General features: G+C 46.7%; 1 protein-coding gene across 1 annotated transcript; it reads right to left on the bottom strand.

Moving 5' to 3' along the window:
* Positions 1-1073: 1073 nt before the first annotated feature.
* SCD (stearoyl-CoA desaturase) lies at positions 1074-16580 on the bottom strand. The gene is made up of 6 exons (XM_020870632.2): positions 16111-16580; positions 15301-15583; positions 11326-11456; positions 9655-9860; positions 7849-8081; positions 1074-5109 (listed from the first exon to the last, which is right to left on the bottom strand). The coding sequence occupies exons 1-6, from the start codon at positions 16135-16137 to the stop codon at positions 4910-4912; spliced, it is 1080 nt and encodes a 359-aa protein (XP_020726291.2). The 5' UTR covers positions 16138-16580; the 3' UTR covers positions 1074-4909.
* Between the last annotated feature and the right edge of the window lie 3859 nt (positions 16581-20439).

Below are 20439 nucleotides of genomic sequence, written 5' to 3'. Positions count from 1 at the left end.
GGAGTTTGGTATCACAAATATATCATTCTAGGTAGACTTTAGTTTATAGCAACTGTCGTTTTTACATGTGGCTGGTGTCTTTGTCTCCAAGACAAAGGCAAGACTTGGAAGGTACAGGGCAATTATAGAGCAACAGGAAAAAAGTGTCCAACCTGAACCTTTCAAACAAAATAGAGGGAAAGGGGTAGAAAGACAGATATTGATTAAGAAAGTGTATCATCAACTTATTAAGGTCTGGCAAGACATTAGGAAGTGAGGGAGGTTGGTTCTGGTGAATGTTTAGAAGCCCAGGTATTGACCGGGTAGCTCCTGTTGGAAAATGAAGCTCTCTCAAACCATAAAATGTCCTTCTCTTTTCCACTCAGATTCTCAGATAAGGTGGTGGTGGTGGTGGTTTAGTCGCTAAGTCATGTCCAACTCTTGTGACCCCATGGACTGTAGCCTGCTAGGCTCCTCGGTCCATGGGATTTTCCAGGCAAGAATACTGGAGCGGGTTGCCATTTCCTTCTCCAGTCTCAGATAAGGTAGTAAAAGCTAAAAGCCTTTTTCCCCTAATGATCATGAAGCCCTCTCTATTCCAAGAATTTACAAGCTTTTCCTTGAATTTTTTTCCTGTCTTCCTGCGGCTGTTAATCAGCATTTTCAGGAAGCTTTATTCCCCTCAGGGACCACGTTTGTTTCCATTTCAGACGAATGACCTGGAAGGCCCCAGCCTGGCTTGCCAGGTACAGAACTGCTTTCCAAAGAGTGTGTCCTGCTGCTCCCTTCCTCTCTGTTTCTCTGTTTTGGGCTCATGTGACCATGGGACACACAGGAGACCTGGTATTTCCCCAGACCCAAAGTGCTAGCTGGGTGTTAACATGTTTTATCTAATGGCAGCAGACTCCTGGATTCCTGCTACCAAGGCTGAGTTTAACCTAAAGTTACCCCTAGAAGGGAAGGAGGGCAGGGCAGGTTACTGGGGTATGAGTCAACCATTGTGGTTTCTACTTCTTTTTTACTCTTAAAGGTACAGGAACAGGACATAAACAGGGTGGTGAAGAGACTGAATCACAGCCAAAAAAGCTCAGACATAGGGCAATCAGATTCACTTTTATTATGAACAAACACAATCTCAGATCAGTACAACTAGCTTCAGAGTTGATATTAATAGAAATTATTCCAAAATTATTCTTAGGTCACAAATAACTATCCCACATAAAAAGGGAAAAATCCCACCCAATCAAGGAAAAGGTATCCTGTGTACGTTTCCATGGCAACGAGTTTATGCATTCTCAGATTTTGTCTGGCTAGTTATCCACCCCTTATCTAATGCATTTATTCAATCCCTCAGAGAGAACCATATAGATTCCTGATTGCATCCAGGACACATGGTTCATGGTGGACACAGTTCATGGTGGATACTGCTACTATAAAAATACTCAGGACTTAAGAGAATTCCAAGATGCTTTACAAAAAGCATTAGTCATGCCTCAAAACTGCCCTTTGAGGTAGGTCAGTATTATTATCCCATTTTAACAGAAGGAAAACTGAGGCACATTATAGTTAAATGACTTGCCCAGGGTCACACAGCAAGTCAGTGGCACAGTGGTAGGACAGGCCCTGGTCTTAACCACCCATATAACTTTGACATCGAGCTTTCTTGAACTTTTCATGATGACCCATTTGAGCTACACTTTACGGAAAATACACTCAGGATACTAGCTAATCAGGAGGAAAAATTTCCATTTTAAATGCTACAACCATCTTTTAATCTAAAATAATAATAATAATAATAAATCAAATACATTCAAAATTCCTTCCACCCTCCATCAAATGCGGGCAATTAAGAAAAATAGCCGTAAGCAAAGTTTCCAAAATGAAGCCCAGAAGGGAATCCTGCAAACAGCTATACTCATCATTCTCCAGCCAGGCCACTTTTGCAGGCTCTGGGGTGCAAAGGGCTCCACAGAAGGAGCAGGGAGGGAGCAGAGCAGGCTCAGAGGCAATACTGATTAGAAAAGATGTAAGGCATCCAGATAAGTTGTCAGCATACCCACAAAGCAAGGACTATTAGAAATTCAGACACCATCAGATCTGAGTTTCTGGGTCATTAACACACCATTTGAATTTAGCTTTAGAACCCTAAAAACAGTATTCCTTACTCAGTAAACAACCCCCACCTACACAAGTACAAGTACCCTGGGCCCAAGGACACCATCCAGCCTTGTGTAGGGTCATGGTATAGGTCAGGTCCATGGAACACAATTAGAATAGAAAGATAAGTTGTTTTTGATCATCAGTTGTAAAGCACGCATCAGACAACTGTGGAATTAAAACTACCCCACAGGCATTTCCAAGGGGTAGGTGCTTCAGTCAGAGGATCTAATCTACAGTGATCTTCTATTAGATTTTTTTTTTTCCTACTGAGAGAACAGCTCAAAAGACAAGGATGCCTTTAGTTTAGCCCAAGCCCTGTAGCTGTCATTTTTCCAATTAATACAGGAAGAAATGCTCTCCTCCTTTCCATCCTTGGAGCTCAACAGTGGCAGAGCATTTGGTATTGTATATTTTCAACCTTTAAATAGAATAAAGCCAGGTTTCTGCCTTGACAACTGAGGTTACAGGGACAGAGAGACCCAAGGTTCTTCCAACACTCCTCTATACTATTGTCTGCCCTAGACTGTGTTTGTGGGGAATGCTGGTTAGTTTGCTGAACAGAGACACTGTTCAGCAAAGTTCATGGCATCTCACATCCTAAGCCTCAGTCAAGGTCTTGCAGTACACCCTTGCTCCCTCCAGGGGCTGGGGCCACCTTCTGAGTGAGGCACTTTGGAACCTGCCTTTGCTTCTTGTGCTTCCCAGTGAAGGCTAGGCTCCCCCTGCTTCTGCAAGCATTGCACTGTCCACTGGGAGCACTGACTCAGGCTAGGCAGCTTACCCAGTAAGCCCGGGGCATCCAGCATGCTCTCTGGTTCTGACCCAGACAGAGGAGACTAAAAACAAATCCTCTTTGGCTCCATGGCTGGCTCTGGCACAACATGAGCATTCGGCTTGGCCGTGCCTCAGGAGTGTGAATGCCTGTGCCTAGGATGTTTCTAGCAGGGTTAGCCAGCCTTGTCTGGAGTCATCAGTGTGGTAAGGAGCACAAGGATATAGATGGAGGCTCTGGAGGCCAAGTGAAAGTGGCAGCTTGTTCAACTTTGTAAACAGAAACCTGACCATTGTTGGTAAGAGAGGGAACAACCTGGAACCGCAGTAGCCATCACTGCCTCTGGAATACACACAGAAGAGGTTTGCCTGTCCAGAGAAAGAAGGAAACATCAAGGAGATAGAACCAGCAGGAGAAAGTGGACAGAGAAGGCAGAGCCAAGAATCGATAGGGTAGTTAAGAGATTCCTACCCCATCCCCCAGCCAGTCCTATACTTTCAGCTAGAAGTTAATAGAAGGAATGAGTGAAAGGGTTCAACACTGTGGGGAGAAGCCTTCTAATGCTTTCTCATTCCAAGGAGAAAGTGGAATTAATGAAATGAACCCAACATCTAACTTGTTTGTATAACCAGCTTCCATATCAGGACACCCAACAACTTACTCAGTAACCTTCTGAATCCCTAGCAATGTGATCTCAGAGCCTTTCTTTTGTAACTTTATCTCTTGGGAACTGCCTCCAGACCCTGCCCCTCAACCTCTCCATCTCCTGTCCAGCAGTGAGAGGAAAGGAGACAACCTGGCTAATTCTTCCTCTTCTTCAAGCCCCCCTCTCTTTCAGAGGGAAATACTCTGAGAGAATTACTTTAATATTCCAACCAAAGTACCCATGTATATATAGCTTTATGTTTGACCCAACTCCGCCTCCTAAAATTCTTTTTTGGGAGGCAGCTACGCTCACCACCATACCACCAACACATCTCTTTTTTGGAAGTCTCAAAATGCTGTAGCCGCCTTCTTACCATGAGGGGAGCCGACCAATATCCCAAAGATGGCAGAGTAGAAAGATGAAAGAATTTTGACAATTTTCTGAGCTGCTAGAGTCAGCAATTCTGGAAACAACCAACCTCAAGATTTCTTGTTATCTAGAATAAGAAATCTTCCTGTTATGAAAGAAAGAAAACAATTCGTCTGCAGCAGAGACCACTTTTACCACAAACTAAATGCTTCTTCTTTATCCTCAGCCTAAAGTATATCAGGACATTTAGATTTGCTTTTGAGTTCTAGGACTGCCCTGCTCCATGGCTATTTCCCAGTCAGAGTCAGGAGAGAAAGGGAGCATGCTGGGTGATAGGCAGACAGGGGTGTCTGATCACAGCAGGAGCTTCCTGCCTTGTTTCCCACTTCAACTCATCCTATTTATCAATCATACCACGCATGCTGACTCTCTCCCCTGACAATTTACCTGTTTTCGCAGTTTGGTGCCAAAATAAAGTTATTTTTCCATTTCATCCAGCAAAACCCTGGGCTGAAGATCATCAGGGCCCTTCCCAGAGGATTCTCTCCTATCTCTAGCTCGAGCCATCCACCTTAAAGCTCAGATAGCTCAAGGAAAGGGTCAGCTGGGGCCAAGACCACTAGTTTTAGACTACAGAAAGGTTGTCTAGGCTTTGGAAGCTGGAAACCTGCCAATGACTGACCAACTGCTTGCCTGGGAGGCAATGAGGGGAAAGATAAAGAAAGGTGATAGGGACGAAACAAAGGGAAGGATAAAGGGAACAGAAGAGAAAGAAGATAAGAGAAGAAATAAGAACATGAGCTTAACATCATAAAGGCAGAGTTGTTGGCTTTCAACTTAAAAAGAAAATTTAAAAGAATACTGTACTGTAATGGGTTAATGTCATCTTTAGCATCCTGGTAGCATTATTCAGTAGTTAATAAACAGAACATTAAACCTCTGCCCAGATGGCTTTTGGAAAAGGAACCCAAGGGGCCAAAAACTCAGCCACTCTTATAGCTTTCCTCTCCAGTTCTTTTAATCCTGGCCAAGATGGCAGCTTTGGAGACTTTCTTCCGGTCATAAGCCAGACCGATGGCAGCCATGCAATCAATGAAGAAGGTGGTAAAGTTGATGTGCCAGCGGTACTCACTGGCAGAGTAGTCATAAGGAAAGGTGTGGTGGTAGTTGTGGAAGCCCTCACCTGGAACAAAAGCAGAGAAAGGTTATGTAGCCATACTGTGGATGGCTGGCTTCTGGATCTTGGCATTCTGGTTCCATAGCAGAACGCCTCGCACCTAGTAGAAACCTGTTGCTGCTGAATGAATGAATGAAGCTAGTCTTTAAAACTCTGAACCAAATAGATCCCCTGAGAGGCATCTTAAGAAATGACTGGGAAGAACCTGGTCACCATGGCTCTCTGGGAACATTTATGGGAGGAGGGCTGGCAGTTTCTCTGAGAAGATAAGATGATTTCAGAGAAACTGCTATCAGTAGAAATGGGTTTTAGATTAGAAAATTCCAGAGCTTCACTACATATTGGTATAAGACCCTAAAGGCTCTTATACCACATATAACCACATACAACCACATACCACATATAACACGTGTATCTGTGCACATGTTAGAGTGGAGAGAGAGTCCAGAATGAAGAACTTTTACTGGGTTTCTTACAAAGATGAGCAAAGGAGCACACTTTCCCCCACTGCACGGGCACTCTCTCCAAGGGTGAAGGTACCAAGAAACTGGGCAGCACAGTCAAAAGTCAGAAGAAAGGAGGCCTAGCTTACGGGCCTAAGTTTCCTCAGCCTCTACTGGTTCAGAGTGGACTGTTTTGGCTCCTAATTCTTTGAGCTTTCATCCTGGGGGTGATGCTGATAAAACAGAAGCTCTCTGAGGGAATAAGAATCAAAAAGCTTAGGTATTCCTTCTAACCTCTAAAGTTCTGAAACGAGCAGTTCACTTTGCTGGACAGAGGAAAATCAAAGAAATTCTAGATTCAGAATAATTTCTGTAATGAGTCAAGCTGTGGAAACTCCATAGAGTTCTCCCGTCCTAGGCAGGATCTTCTTTGGAACCACATTCAATAACAATACCCTTATGAGGCTGGGGTAAAGCTGGGTAAAGAATAGCTAATAAAAGAGTGTGCTGAGCCCTTTGAAGATGAAAGAGCCCCAGTACAGTAATAATGACATTAATAACCAACAAGGAAGGAAGTCCTATGATGGGAATAACACCATCCAGGACACCATTTCAAGGTTTGTTCACAGTGTGGATCATCAGTTTATTCAGTGTGAACTGAGTAGGAGGGTAGGATAAGCCCAAGGCTAAAGGTACTGATGGAAGATCGCTAATTTCCATAAATGACTTTGCAACTAGGCTCTGACTAAGCACTAGCTAGGCCCACACTTATCAGATTTAAAACAATCAGACACACACATGGTGCCAAGAGAGGAAAGAAAGAGGAGGAAGGTTAGTGGGCAAAAGAAGGATGAGACTCTGTAATGGAACAACAAGATACAGCCAAGAGATGCTCAAGCGAGGAGGTTGGCTCTGGCAGAGAGAAGATGAGCATGTGACTGGGGGTAGGGGGGTGTAATTCAAGAACAAGATTAGAATGGCAGGGAAACAGGCGACCAGAGAGCAAAGAGTGAGGTGATAAGTGGGGAGCAACAGGGATGAAGGAACAAATGATAAGTGAGATACTGACAGGCACTCTGAATAGGCTTGGGGAAGCTCACAACAGATCTGTTTGCAGTACGGGACTGATCTCATTCCAGAAACCTTCCATTACATTCACTGGTTTTCTATGAAAATAGCCTATAATGTGATTGATTTCAAACATGGTTCAGAGTAAGAACATGTAAACAGTACACGGTGTCTGGAAGGAGGGGAAGATGCATGAAAATTAAAAAGGAATGAAAAAAATGCCTTTAGTACAGAGAGTAATAAAAAAGAAAAAGATGGTTAGGGTTGAGAATATAAAGGAAGGTTTTAAAGAGAACCAAGTGATGGCTAGGCCATGGCACATGTACGTGTGTGGAACAGGGAGGTTACCTATCTATGCCGGATGACCAGAAGCCCTGATCACTGGAAGAGGCCATGGGGTCTGCCTAAGGAAACCTAATTCCAGGCCTTAGTCAAGTTCTATATTTAGCTGAAAAGAGTGACAGACCAAAAAAAAAAAAGAAAAAGAAAAAGAAAATGGAGACAGATGGCAGAGCCCTGTTGTCTGGCTATTGGAACAAGACTGGTAGAAATAAATTCCTGAATAGTCAGCATTGGGTCAGTAAGTAATTGCTTTACTGGGAGTTTCCTAAGTCACACTGTGGGGAGGGAGTGTTCCCAGCACAGCAGAGAAACAGAAGAGAGAAAAATAAAGGATAAGAGAAGAGAGTGGTAGGTGGTGATAAAGGGCCACCAACAGTTGCTTGATATCCTTCATACTGGCATCACCAGGCAGTAAGGCATGTAACACACTTCAAATATTGCCCCTCTGAATACAGGAAGGTGATAAAAGAGAAGCTTATTGAGTTAAACAAGTATTTGTTTTGTATATCATGTCTAAATATAAAACACTAGGCTTTCTGGCCACCCAGATGACCCTACTCTTCTATTTATGCATTCCCTGCCCCAAGCAAGACTACCACCCAGATCAGAGATGACTGGGAAGAGGACAGCCCAAAGGGGCGCATCATACATAGCATTTGTGGATAGCTCTTAAACCTGGAATTAAAGGCATTGTTATTTTTCACCCTTTTCTCCTTACATAGGACTTGTTGCTTAACTTTCAAGGGTTTTCTAATACTGTCCCTTAGTTTTATAGTGGAATGACATATGGAGAGGGGATATAAAACAGGTAAATCTAGTTTTCCTGGCTTGTAACCTAATACCCTAAGCAGCAGACCACTAGACGCGGTCTTGCTGTGGACTGCTGACTTACCCACAGCTCCCAGTGAAACCAGGATATTCTCTCGGGGGTTGATGGTCCTGTCGTAAGGGCGATATCCATACATATGGGCAGCACTGTTCACCAGCCAGGTGGCGTTGAGCCCAACGGCATAACGGAAAAGGGTGGCAAAAAACAGGCTGTTTTGAAACGTTTCACCCCATAGATACCATGGCACGACTGTGGGCAGGATGAAGCACATCACCACGACAGCAGGTTTATAGTACCTGCATTGAGAGATCATACACTTAGTGAGTGGAGAGATGATGCTGAGACCTACCTGATTTTCCACTCTCACAGGGCTGGGCTGTCCCTTCTACACTGAGGGCACAATGTGGCAGGCAACAGAGCAAGAGGGAGTGGGCAAGGAAAGTTTCTGAGAATATAGTGTTATCGTCATACTCCTGAGATGAGGTAATGAGGGGTTAAATGACTTTTCCAAGGTCACACTACCAGGAAGTGGTGGAGCAAGGGCTGGAATGCTTCATCTCCTGACTCTAAATCCATTGCTCTCTTTTACTACTTCAGGGGAACAGACAGGCTCCAAATTACAGACTGAGTTCTCCTTCCCGGGTTTTTCCGATCTGCCTTTGGGCTTCCTTTCCCTTTCAGCAGTGCTCTTTGCAGAATCTATGTTTAAGTCAACCTTTATTTTTTTTTTGGCCACACCAGGTGGCATAAGGGGATCTTAGTTCCCGGACCAGAGATCGAACCCGTGCCCCGTGCACGTGTGGAGTCTTAACCACTGGACCACCAGGGAAGTCCCCAGAATTTTTGTTTAGTATGTTGCCTTCATCTCCTGCTAGCCAGGAATCTTTATCACCCTTCCTCTTCTTCTCCCTCAGCGAGGCACCCCAAATGTCCTAGATGCCAGCAGATCTGTCCCTCTGGAGGCCCTGTTCCATTCTTCCTCCTCCCAAAGGTACAGCAGGTATCGACATTACCAAGGAATTGATTTCCTAGATGCCTTCAGCAGTTAAGTCTGCTATTCTTGTATCATTAGTAACCCCTGCTGCCTTCAACTCCTCTCCATTCCTACCACCACTTCCCCGCACGGAAACCCAGGACTTTCTCACCTCTTTCGTTCAATGCCTTCTCTCATCCACCCCAGAACTACCTTTCTAAAGCACACATCCAACCATGCCACCTTCTGACTCAAAAACCTTTCCATGGTTTCCTATTGCCTGGGTTGAATTAAACCTTGTCTGCTTGTAAGACTCCATAAGAATGGCATCAGTCTCTGTTGCTAGTCTTTTTTCCTACCACACCCCATATTTCAAGCAAAAGGACTCTGTTCCAGGAACACACTTCAGCTCTTTCTGTTCGCACTGTCCCCCCACCCACCTGCCCTGTGCCATCCATCAGTGGATTCCAAAGCTACTTTCTTCATAAGCCCTTCCCTGATGTTCCCCACTCTACAGTCTCCCTCCCCTTTGTGCCTCTCCTCGCTATGGAAAATATTTTGCCATGTATCATAGGTATTTGGACACTTGGCTTATCCTTCCACTCCCCAATAAGCTATGAACTCCTTGAAGGTAAGGACTATGACACATTTGGCTTTGTATCCATGACTGTCCTAGGTCAACAAACATTTGTTGAATTTAATTGGCTTAGGTAGCTCAGAGAAAAAGAAACAACAGTCTATGGCTCTGGGCCCATGGGCTATTAAAAATTAGGGTTTTAAATTATAATCTGAGATATGGAAACCAAGTAAATTTCTCAGCTCATGTTGACAAGTCCTAGGAGAAAAAAGGGGGTCCCCAAATGCCAGGTCCCCAGCTCCATCATCATGTCACTCACTTCCTCTGGAACATCACCAGCTTCTCGGCTCTTAGGTCAGATAAATTTAGCGTAGCACCCTTTTCTCTGACAGCTGGGTGTTTGCGCACAAGCAGCCAGCCCACGTGAGAGAAGAAAAAGCCACGTCGGGAATTGTGGGGATCAGCATCCGTTTCTGAAAACTTGTGGTGGGCACGGTGATCTCGGGACCATTCAAAAACGTCATTCTAGAGGAACAGAGAAGAGGAATGAAGGCCTGTGGAGAGATACCCTCTCAGGGGAATTCCAATTGCCGGGCATCTTCCCGAGTCCACAGCTCTCAGCCCAACCTCACAAAATACCTAGGAGTCAGTGCTCCAAAGGAGAAGTCATGAAGTTGCCTCCTCTCCTCCCTAAACTTGCTGCTGAAGCATAAGTGGAAAAGCAACTTCAAGTCTCAGGACCACATGAACAGGGCTGGCTGCTTCTTAGGGTTATGTGGTGGGCAGAATGCAGAAGATTGTACAGGGCTCAGAGTTACATTAGGAGGGAACACTGCAATTCTTCAAGCAAGAAATGGGGTGTGGGGGGCTAATCCCTGAGCGTGGATAACAGGAGGCAGGCAGCCTTATGTCTCAGCACCCTGGTCAGTGGATGAAGCTGTGGGCAGCTCCATTCCGATGCCTTGGCAAGAGATACCTCATACAACTCGAAAAGGCCATGCATATAAATCATGGTATGACCACATTCCCAAATGGCCTCTGGGACTCTTTCTATTCCATAGAGTGTGCCAATCTCTCTTCCTTTTTTTTTTGCCCTACAGGGACAACATCAGGAGCCTTTGAGGCATTAAGGCATATGGCAGAGATGATTACACAACCATGGATATTGCCATGGAGAAGGGGACTAATTGGGCTTCCTTGTTTTTTCCTCTTGTTCCAAGCCAGGCCCCTCACTACATGCTATCTTTTGCCCTTTGCTACTGCTTAATAACTATGAGTTCTCTTCTTCCAGTCCCCTTCATTCTATCTCTGCTAAAAACTTTCTGCTTCAACAAACCTCAACACTTGACTTAGGCAGCCTGGTAATCCATTAAAAGGAGCATAATATTGGTCTACCTAAACCCTCAGTGACAAAATTTCCCCATCTGTGAAATGGGGATAACAATGGTACCTACCTCCTAAGATTGTTGTGAGGCTTTAATGAGGCAGTCTATGTCAAGTGCTTAGAGTAGTGCCAGACATATAGTTAGCACTATAAAAGTGTTTGATCATCTTACCTGAAAACAACGGAGTTTAAAAGAAGAAATCTGTGAAACATTAACTTCAACCCCACTGTGATAGAGTCCTAGGACATCCACCCAGAGTTGTGAATGTTCTGTCCAACATCTGCCCGTGAAAGCAGGCTCAGTTCTTGCCTTATGCACTTATGAAAGACCACAACAGCCAGACTGAGTGATAACAGAGGTTCAAAAATGACCCTACCCACCGACATTTTTTCCTCTTTATCTCCTACTTGCCTCTGCCAGTCACTCAGAAGTATCCTTATGTTTTATGGACTTCGGGACCGAACCTGAACTTAACCACAAGGAGAGAGGAAAGTGAAGTGGTTGTCCAGGTGCTGTTCCTCTCAGGCACTGATTGCCTCCATTCCGCCACCGGCTTATCGATAACGAGTGAGGAGAGAAAGAGCGGAGCACGGCTGGCTTCTCACCTGGAACGCCATGGTGTTGGCGATGATCAGGAAGACCCGCAGGGGCAGCCGGGCTTTGTAGGTTCGGTGACTCCACAGGCGATGGGCCCCTGCTGTGATGCCCAGGGCACCCGTCAAATAGTAGAATAACACTGCCAGAATAAGACAGGGCAGGCAGTCAGTAACGTAGGAGAGTATTTGCATGATGTTTTCCTCTGGTCACAGTGTGTGTTCTTCAGGCTCCCGGTGAGGATCTGCTTTTCCCTGAACTCCAGAGATACCTTGATCTCTTAGGCGCCTTTGATTTTAATCACTTGAGAAATACCATCCCCTCTCATCATCTAACCTAGGAGCTGGAATAAGCTTAGGAGTCCCAGGGAACTTCAGAAAGGCAGGAGAGAGAAGAGGGCTCTTACCCATCCCCATCTTCCCTGGCCACTTGGCCTTCTCAGTCATGGATATTCTCCCAGGTCCCAACCCCTCTGACCTTCTGCTAACCTTCTTCAATGTTTTAAGGACCACAGACCACTACGGAAGTGCTTAAGACCCATAGGCAAGGGTGGTATTAAAATATTTAACAGACAGTATAGTCTGGGCACTGACCCATTTGAGGGTGCTTGGGTTCTAGGGGACATTAGGGGGGCTCAGAACTAGGACTATTTACCAAGTGGTCCAAAAAACTTTTAGCAGGCAATGCGGCCACAGGAGGGGAAAATCCACCCCGCACATCAGTCACAGCTGCAGTGTCTTAAGCTTCACCAAGGATTTTATGTTTTCTGATTCACTAGATACCTTGAAAGGGGTTTAATATCCCTTGCTTTGCAGCTGAAAAAACAGATGCTTGGCAAAGTTAAGCATTTATCTGTGGTCCCATGGCTAGGAAATGGAGCCATGACTTGAAACTGGATTTTTGTCTCAACAAAGTGGTTCGTGTTCCAGAAGTCTGGCACAAGGATGTATACCATCCACCTCCCCAAGATATGCCCACAGTTCCGTGGCATATGTCTTGCCAGATATGAGTCTCGCCTTTGCCACGTCTCTGCCAGTCCATACTCCAGCTGGCAAGGCTAATTCTAGATAACGGCAGGACAGGCTCAAAGTTGCCCAACACTGTCATGCCTCACCTTCTTGGAGGCCTGCTGGCTCCAGGCACCAGATAGAGTCTCTAACTGGGAGATGGGTTGCTGGGCAACCCAACAGCCACCCACCTTCCTCGGCTCAATAGCTCCAGGGAGGCAGGGGTTGAGGCCTTGGTAGAGCAGTGACTATTGACAATGTTTCATTCCTAGGGAAGGGCTAGAAACAATAGATTCTCAGTGGCCACTGAACTTAATTGCAGTTGGAGACACTGCACATTGTAACAAATCTTTCTGTGTTCTTCTCCTGCCATATCAGATACCAGTTTCCTAAACAAGCCCCCACCCCACCCATCTTCCTCTACCCTATCCAATTTCTCCTACAGGAGGAGAGCCATGGAGCCAGAGTCTGTCCCAGTGAGAGTTCCTCTACTCATAGCCCTCTGGACTGGGTTGAGGCCCTAGGTGATTTGCTGGTCCCTGGGCATGTGGTAATAGCCTTTCAGATGCCGTATCTGTCTGCATCTACACCTGGAGAGATGATGGTGGAGCCACAGCCCACCAATCACCAAGGGTAAAGGAAAGTTCTTTGGGCACAAAAGAAGAAGCACTCAGCTCAGAAGCTCCTAGGGTTGTTTCATGCCACAGAAGACCCTGGCAAGTTGACTCAGAAAAGTACCGAAGATCCCTGCATTAACAGAGGAAATTGGAAAAAGCACTCAAACCCTCTGCTGGCTTTTTCCATCAGCACCTCTAAGCCTATCTACTAGAAGGCTCTGGGTCAGTTGGAAATTCATTCTCTTAAAGTCCAAATTGGTGGTTAAGCAAAACCTCAGTTTTAGTCCTAAGAAAGAGACTGGAGAAGTTTTACCCCATGGTCCCTCAGTGTAGCCAGAGATATCTCTTCGGCCATTCCCTCAAGGCAGTTCTGAGACACCAAAACTGCTCAGTCATGAGAAAAGCTGGAATCACAACCATTTGCTAATTTAACACCATCCTTAGGGATAAAACAAGAAAAGGTAAAGCCAAGCTCCTGAACTCTGAGGCCCCTCTGACCCTCCCTCCCCCCACCGCCCTTTTGTTCCTTAAGACAAGAGTTCTGAAATCCCCACACCAAACCAGTCATTCCATCAGCTAAGCCATCCACCACAGGGCCCAGGGACAGGAGTATAAAAGTCACCATCCAGGCTCCATGTGACACATTTCTCTGTCCAAAGGCACAGCACACACCCATGGGCAGGGCACCAAAAAGGTAGCGGGCACAGCCAAGGGAAGGGAATGAGCAGCAGCATCTGGTCAAGCTCAGGACTTTACGAGGCTTTCAAGGACTCTTGGGGCTGGAAGGGGCTTGCAGGTGACCAAACACCTTCACCAAACACCTGGTGAAGACTTCTCTACTGGGGAGAAGGGGTGGAGAGAGGAGTCCGAAGCCTCCCTGGGGAATCCCTGTCCTGCTCCTGATTCCTCAGTTTGAACTGAAATTCCAGAACTCAAGTTCTGCTGGGTTCTCAGAAGGACTAAAGAACAGATGTCCCCCTCCCCTCAAAAATAAGAGCCCTTCCTGGTCTGCCGATGAAACGATTTCATCGGTGCCTGGCTGGCCCCAGCAATTAAACACATTTTAAAAAGCACTACCTTTCTAATCTTAAAAAAAAAAAAGTACTATTGTCCCCAGTGTGTTCCTTGAAAAATTGAGAGAGGGGATCTACCCAGCTACATTTCTGTCCATGGATTACCAAGAGGATTCCTCCCAAAAACTCCACATACCAGATCCACCACCTTTAGACCAAAGAGGTTCTGGAGGACTTGTCTGAAACTTGGCCCGCCAGCCCTTCTATGTAACTCCCCTCCAAGAGTGCAGCTGTCTGCAAGCACCCCACACCCAAGACTGCTCTGGAAGACCTACAGTTGCTTTCTGGAGGGGGAGTTCTGGTCTGCCCCTCTCACAGAGTGCTGATGTGCCCTACCCTCCCATCCCTGGTCTTTAGGGTTCTCTGTTTTCCCCTTCCCAAGCCAGACTCATAGTGGCAGAGATGGGAATGCCTGCAGAGTGCATGCATGTGTGCAGGCGGCAAGGCCCTGCTATCAGCCCAAGCCCATGGATTCCTGAAAGAGATGAGCTAAGGACAGGCAGGTGAGGGATACATTGGGGACTATCCCCCTCACTGCAGCAGCCTGAAGGCCAGGGCTGCCCAGGCCTAGGAGAGAGGGGCTGAAGCAGGATGGGTGTGGAATGGACATGGAACACTTCTTGAACCTTATTTCAATCTAAGAACAATTTGTCGAGTGGCATGTATGGTCAAGACCTACACAGAATCACAGATCAATCATCTGTATAAACTAAGTTACACAGGAGCCTTCTTCATCTGTTTATGTAACCAAGGAGCCTGAAAGGGCCAAGGGTCAGGGCAAAATAAGTTTGTGGATGACCACCACTCTGTTCCTCTACTACTAACTCTCTTCCTGAGAAGCTGTTCTTGTTACCCCATGACTAGACTCAGCTTAAGCCCTCTAAAGGAACTCATCTAGTCCCATGTTCCCATGCCTCCCAGGTAGGGACCTTGATTCTTTCCTGGCTGGCAGGGCTGGGACAAGCAGTCAAGCAAAAGACTTAAAACAGAAAACCTCTTTCAGAGAAAGCTGACTCTCTGGTATAGTTCTGCTCATTTCAAAACCTGAGGCCCATGGTCTCAGGGCTCCAGCCTCAACACTGAAATTAAAAGATCCCCCAGAGTGGACGCTCCTGCATCCCAAAGGCTCTGTTCCCAGGCCACCCAGCCTCTCAGGACACCAAAGAGAAATGGCTGGGAAAACCTCAGCCTGGAGGGGCTGGTGTTTCTACTCTATGTAAGTTCTTACTTAACTAAAAGTGTGGAGAGAACCTGGGGTACTGGGTCAGGAGGACATGGGAACTTCTTACCAAAGATAAAGGTGTATATCTTGCAGGTGGGGATCAATGTGATCCCATACAGGGCTCCCAAGTGTAACAGACCCATGAGGATGATGTTTCTCCAAACATACTCAAGCTTGGGCTTTGGGCCCTCCTTATCCTGGTAAGTTGGGTCATAGATGTCATCTCTCATTTCAGGGCGGATGTCTTCTTCCAAGTATAGGGGAGTCTTCTCCAATTTGCCCCCTCCATTCTGCAGGATCCTGGAAGGAGGTGCTGTGATGGTGGTGGTGGTTGTGTAGGAGCTAGAGATCTGGAAGGGAGACGGAGTGGAGGATCAAGAGAGAGGAGACGACACGTGGAGGTAGTAGGGACCACTTCACTCCCTAGTCAAGCTGGGGGAGGGGCGGGGGATAGGCACAGACCTGGTCCCAATACCCAGGTTACCTGAGGGCAAGGTCTGTGGCAGACGGAAGACAGGGAAGTCCCCAGGAACTATGCAGAGATTGGGGAGAGGAGGTGAAACCTCAAGGTGAAGGGGAAATAAGAAAGAGGAGTGAAACACTCGCACCCCAACGAGCACACAAAGAAAGCCCGCATACCTACATACATAAGGCTACCGGCAGGACCAGGTTTCTCTTTAAAGCGTAAGAAACGAAAGTTGGAGACCTAAGTTCGCAAATTACAATCCCCATTCCCAACAAACTGAAGGCAGTCCAACTCGCAAAAGATGGCTATGTTCTCTTGCGGTGATCTCAACTCTTCCCCCGTGAGTCACCTAGAAGCCCCACCAGCCCCGGCGAACCCGGGGCCTGGGGGCCATTCCTCGGAAGCTCTCACCTCCTCTTGCAGCAAGTGGGCCGGCATTTGGGCTCTCCGACACTGGGATCACTTTCCCAGGGCTGAGACTGCGGAGCGGAGTTCGGGGCAGTCCGAACTGAGCGTAGACTAGTTTCTGAGCCTGCTTTTGCGTGGCGATCCGCGGCGCTGCGCTCGGGACCTTCCGCTGCACGGTGCGCGCTGGACTGGTGTCCGAACCGGACCTGCTGTTCTGGGGATTTAAAGGCTAGCGCTGGCAGCGGGTGACCGTGTCCCGTATTTCCTCAGACCCCTTTTATTTGCTGCCAGCTAGGGGGAAAGTGAGCAGAGTTGGCTCACCGTGGGAGATCCGCATGGGCGGGAGAGGGGAGGAGACAGAGAGCCAAGGCGTGCTGGGGGCCGGAGAAGCGAGAACTGGATGCTGCAGACACACCGCGGCTCGGCCGCCGCAGCCCCTGCCTCTGCCTCTGCCCCAGGGGAAATGCTAATGGGCTTCTGTAGACTCTGGCGCGTCATTGGCCGAAGGGAATTTGGTGCCACCTCGTCCCGCCGTTGCCATTGGCTCGGCGCAATCTGCTGTTCCCTCTGCCGCGAGCTCCTCACTCCCCCTCCCCTCCCTTTCTCCTCGGCTTCTCTTCCACCGGCCGCTGGGCCTCTACCCGGCATCCTGCCGCCTCGGAGGCGCTGGGGAAGAGGGAGAGGACCCGATGGGGGAACGGTGCGGGGATGCGTGCCAGCCCAGGACTGGCCCCGGGCAATTCGCAAATGGATGGGCACTGGGGAAGTTTCCCGGGAAGGAGTGGGGAAACCACGCGGGCTACCACTCCACACAACTCCACCCCGCCTTCCCGCTCGCCTAGACGCGTGGGAGGGGAGACTTGCCCTCAAACCCCGGGTCCCGGGCCGCGCGCCCGGCGAAGCCCCGCCTCCCTCTGTGGCTAGCGCTCAGGGGATGCGGGGTAGGGGGCTGGGGGCGGTTCGGTTGGCCACGGAACAATGGCCCGGCCCCGCCCACCAGCGGCGCCGCGCTAACCCGGGACTGCTGAACACGCATGCGGGTCTCCCCGCGGCGCACACACAAGTAGATGCACTGATGTGTAGATCTGCACGCGCGCAAGAGGTTCAACCACTGGGCACGTCGAAAGGGAATGTTCACTGCCAGGCACCAGTGAACTATGTTATCCCTGTGCCCACGCCAACAGAACGCTTGCGGGATGTTCTGGAGATTCTTTAGATTGTCGGGTTGTTGTTTTGGAATTGCCTTCGTTGGGAAAGGCCATTTCGTGGGGAAAGTACAGACGTGCTTTCACTCAGAAGCAGGAGAAAGTACTTATAAGTGCAGCAAAAAATAGCCAAAAGGTATTGATTGCAAGCCAATCCACCAGAATCCTTTATTTGATACTTACTTGTGGCCCTGTGAACTTCTCTGGGGGCTCAGACGGTAAAGCATCTTATCTACAATGTGGGAGACCTGGGTCCGATCCCTGGGTCAGGAAGATTCCCTGGAGAAGGAAATGGCAATCCACTCCAGTACTCTTGCCTAGAAAATCCCATGGACAGTGGAGCCTGGTGCAGGCTGCTGTCCATGGGGTTGCAAAGAGTCAGACACGACTGAGTGACTTCACTTTCACTTTGTGGCCCTGTGAGGTGGGTAGTCATTTACTCCCTTTTAAAAGATGAGAGAAGTGAGCTATGGAGAAATTAAATAACTTTCTTATGGTCACAGCAGCCAGTCAATGATGGAGCTAGTAGCTGAGCCCAGAAATATAATGATGGAGCCCAGGTCTTAATCCCTACTCAGAATCCCTGGTCCCTGACATGTTCTGACCTCACTGTTGTGGCTCACAGTCTTGCCTTTTCCCAGGGCTGTGGGAGCCTTACCATGGGGGTAAGCTGGGAACCAGGCAGGCTGTGCATTCTCCCAGCCTCCAACCACACCCCTGTCTCCACAAATACCATCCCTTTGGGAAGAGAAGAAAGTGAGGAGTTTTGTGCCAGCAACTAGCTTCTGGAAGAGAGGCACCTGGGATGGCCTGGGAGGATAATTAAGGAGCTCGCTAGTAGGCTACAGGTCTTGGGGTCTGGCCAGCCTCCAGGCCAGTCACCATCCACCTCCATTCCAGTCCTGACTCCCTGTCCAGTGCAAAAGTTTTGAATGAGACTAGATGTTTTTAGATAAAGACAGCTGTCTCATCATGGCTCAGTAGCCCTCAGCATGTATGTGGGAGAGAAGTCTGGGCACATGTTGCTCCTCTCCAGGCTCTTCTGCAATGTCTAATTGGCTTAATTCCTCTGCCATGTATAGGGCTATTCTTCAAGGTAGAAGAGTCAGGATTGCTTTGGGGGTATACCCTCAATTGTGGCCAAAAGTGGCTCTACTACTGAGACCAAATTTCTTTCCCTTTAACTGACTAGGTATGTCTGAGCCTATTTCCTCCAGACCCTGGACTTCATCAGGGAACGAGCTGAAACATCAGAGTTCTCTAGAAACTGCCCTCCTCCTCACTTAGACTCAGGTAGTCATCACTGATATCACTTAATGCTGCCATTACTATGTAAGCTAGGTGCTAGGTCATTCATTTTCTGCAAGAGAAAGGAAAGGGGGCCTGCCAAGACATAAATGGAGAATCAGGAATATTTTATTCCTCTCTAAAGACAAGATGCTACCCTGTGGGGGAATCTCTGGGAGTTTATAGAAGGTCTGGATAAGGAGAGAGTTTTGGGGAGGAGGGGAATGGCCAGAACCATCTCACTGTTGATAACTATAGTAGAAATGTGAATGGTTCCCTGCTTGGGCTTCCTCCCTGAAGTTCATCTGGGGCATATCACATGGCTATGAGTGTATCACCCACTACTTTAAAACTCTCAGTAGCTTGCCACAACCCATGAAATGTGGCTATGTGGTAGGAGTAATATTATGGGGAAAGCATGAGCTTTAATTTTTTTTTTTTCAGTCATGAGGGACCTTAGTGCCCTGATCAGGGATCAAACGTGTGCCTCCTACATTGGAAGTGCAGTCTTAACCACTGTACTGTCAGGGAAATCCCAGCATGAACTTTGATATCAAGAAGTATTAGGTCAGTGGCAAATTAGAAGTTATAAATAAGTATATTATCAATATTTGTATTCAATTGAATGTATACATTGATTAAGATGATAGCTGTTTCAGTGCATAATAGGAAAGCACAAAATATGCTTGGGAGATGAAGATTGGACCTATAAATCTTGCTTTGTAAAAACGGGTGCAGGGTACCATAGCAGTTTCTGGACTGATGTTGATCTATGGATTAATTTAATTCCTATAAAAATCCAACAGATATCTTTGAGGAAATAGACAAGCTGACTCTAAAATTTAAGTGGAAATGCACAGGGTCTAGAGTAGCCTGAAATGATCTTGGAGAAAAAGACCAAAGTTGAAGGAGTAAAATATTTTAATTAGGACTTAACCATAAGCCTAGAGTATTCAAGAGAATGTGGTATTAGGGAAATAGAGACAAACAGGCCAATGAAACAAATTAGAAATTTTAGAAACCCACCAACACATGTTAACTGACTTTTTACAATGGTCCCAGGTCAGTACAATGTGAGAGGGAAAGTCTCTTTTAACAAGTATTGCTGGGACAGCTGGATAACCATATAGGTTAAATGAACTTCAACCTCTAGCTCATTCCACACACACACACACACACACACAAATTTGAGAGCTAAATGTAAAACCTACAACTATAAAGTTTCTATATAGAATAGAGGAAAAGATCTTTGTGACCTTGAGGTAGGCAAAGGTTGTTTGGACAGGATACAAAAAGCAAGAACCATGGGGTGGGGAAATGGACAAATTGCACTCAAGAAAGTTAACATTTTCTGATACCAAAAGGAACTATTAAGAAAACAAATAGATAAGACAGTGAATGAGAACATATATCACAGCACATAAAAAGATAACTCAGAAAAATGACATAAGACTTAAACATACATTTCACAAAAGGAGGTATAAAAATAGCCAATAAGCACATGAAAAATTGCTGAACAGCACTAGTCTTAGATATGACAGCTAAAGCATAGGCAACAAAGGAAAAAAATAGACAAATGGAACTTCATCACAATTAAACCTTTTATGCTTCAGAGGTTATTATCCAGAAAGTGAAATGACAATCCATAGAATGTGAGAAAAATGTTTGCATATCATGTATCAGAAAAGAAATTCATATCTAGAACGTACTAGTAACTCTTAACAACTCGGTAATAAAAAGATAACTAACCCAATTAAAAATAGGTACTGCTCCAAAGAAGACTCACAAATGACCTATAAGCATAAGAAAAGATGCTCAGCATTGTTAGCCACTAGCAAAA

This window comes from Odocoileus virginianus, chromosome 7 (genome assembly GCF_023699985.2).
Source record: "Odocoileus virginianus isolate 20LAN1187 ecotype Illinois chromosome 7, Ovbor_1.2, whole genome shotgun sequence".
Classification (NCBI taxonomy): Eukaryota; Metazoa; Chordata; class Mammalia; order Artiodactyla; family Cervidae; genus Odocoileus; species Odocoileus virginianus.
The sequence above is the reverse complement of the archived record's forward strand: the minus strand, read 5'-3'. Positions and strand labels throughout refer to the sequence as shown.

Bases quoted from the DNA above. Each gene is read 5' to 3' on its own strand.
- SCD (XM_020870632.2), bottom strand. From the start codon at position 16,137: ATGCCGGCCCACTTGCTGCAAGAGGAG. The intron at 11,457-15,300 runs GTAAGAAGTTCC...TTATTCTGGCAG, and splicing joins GATATACACCTTTATCTTTG to TGTTATTCTACTATTTGACG. The intron at 5,110-7,848 runs GTAAGTCAGCAG...CTTTTGTTCCAG, and splicing joins GGTTTCACTGGGAGCTGTGG to GTGAGGGCTTCCACAACTAC.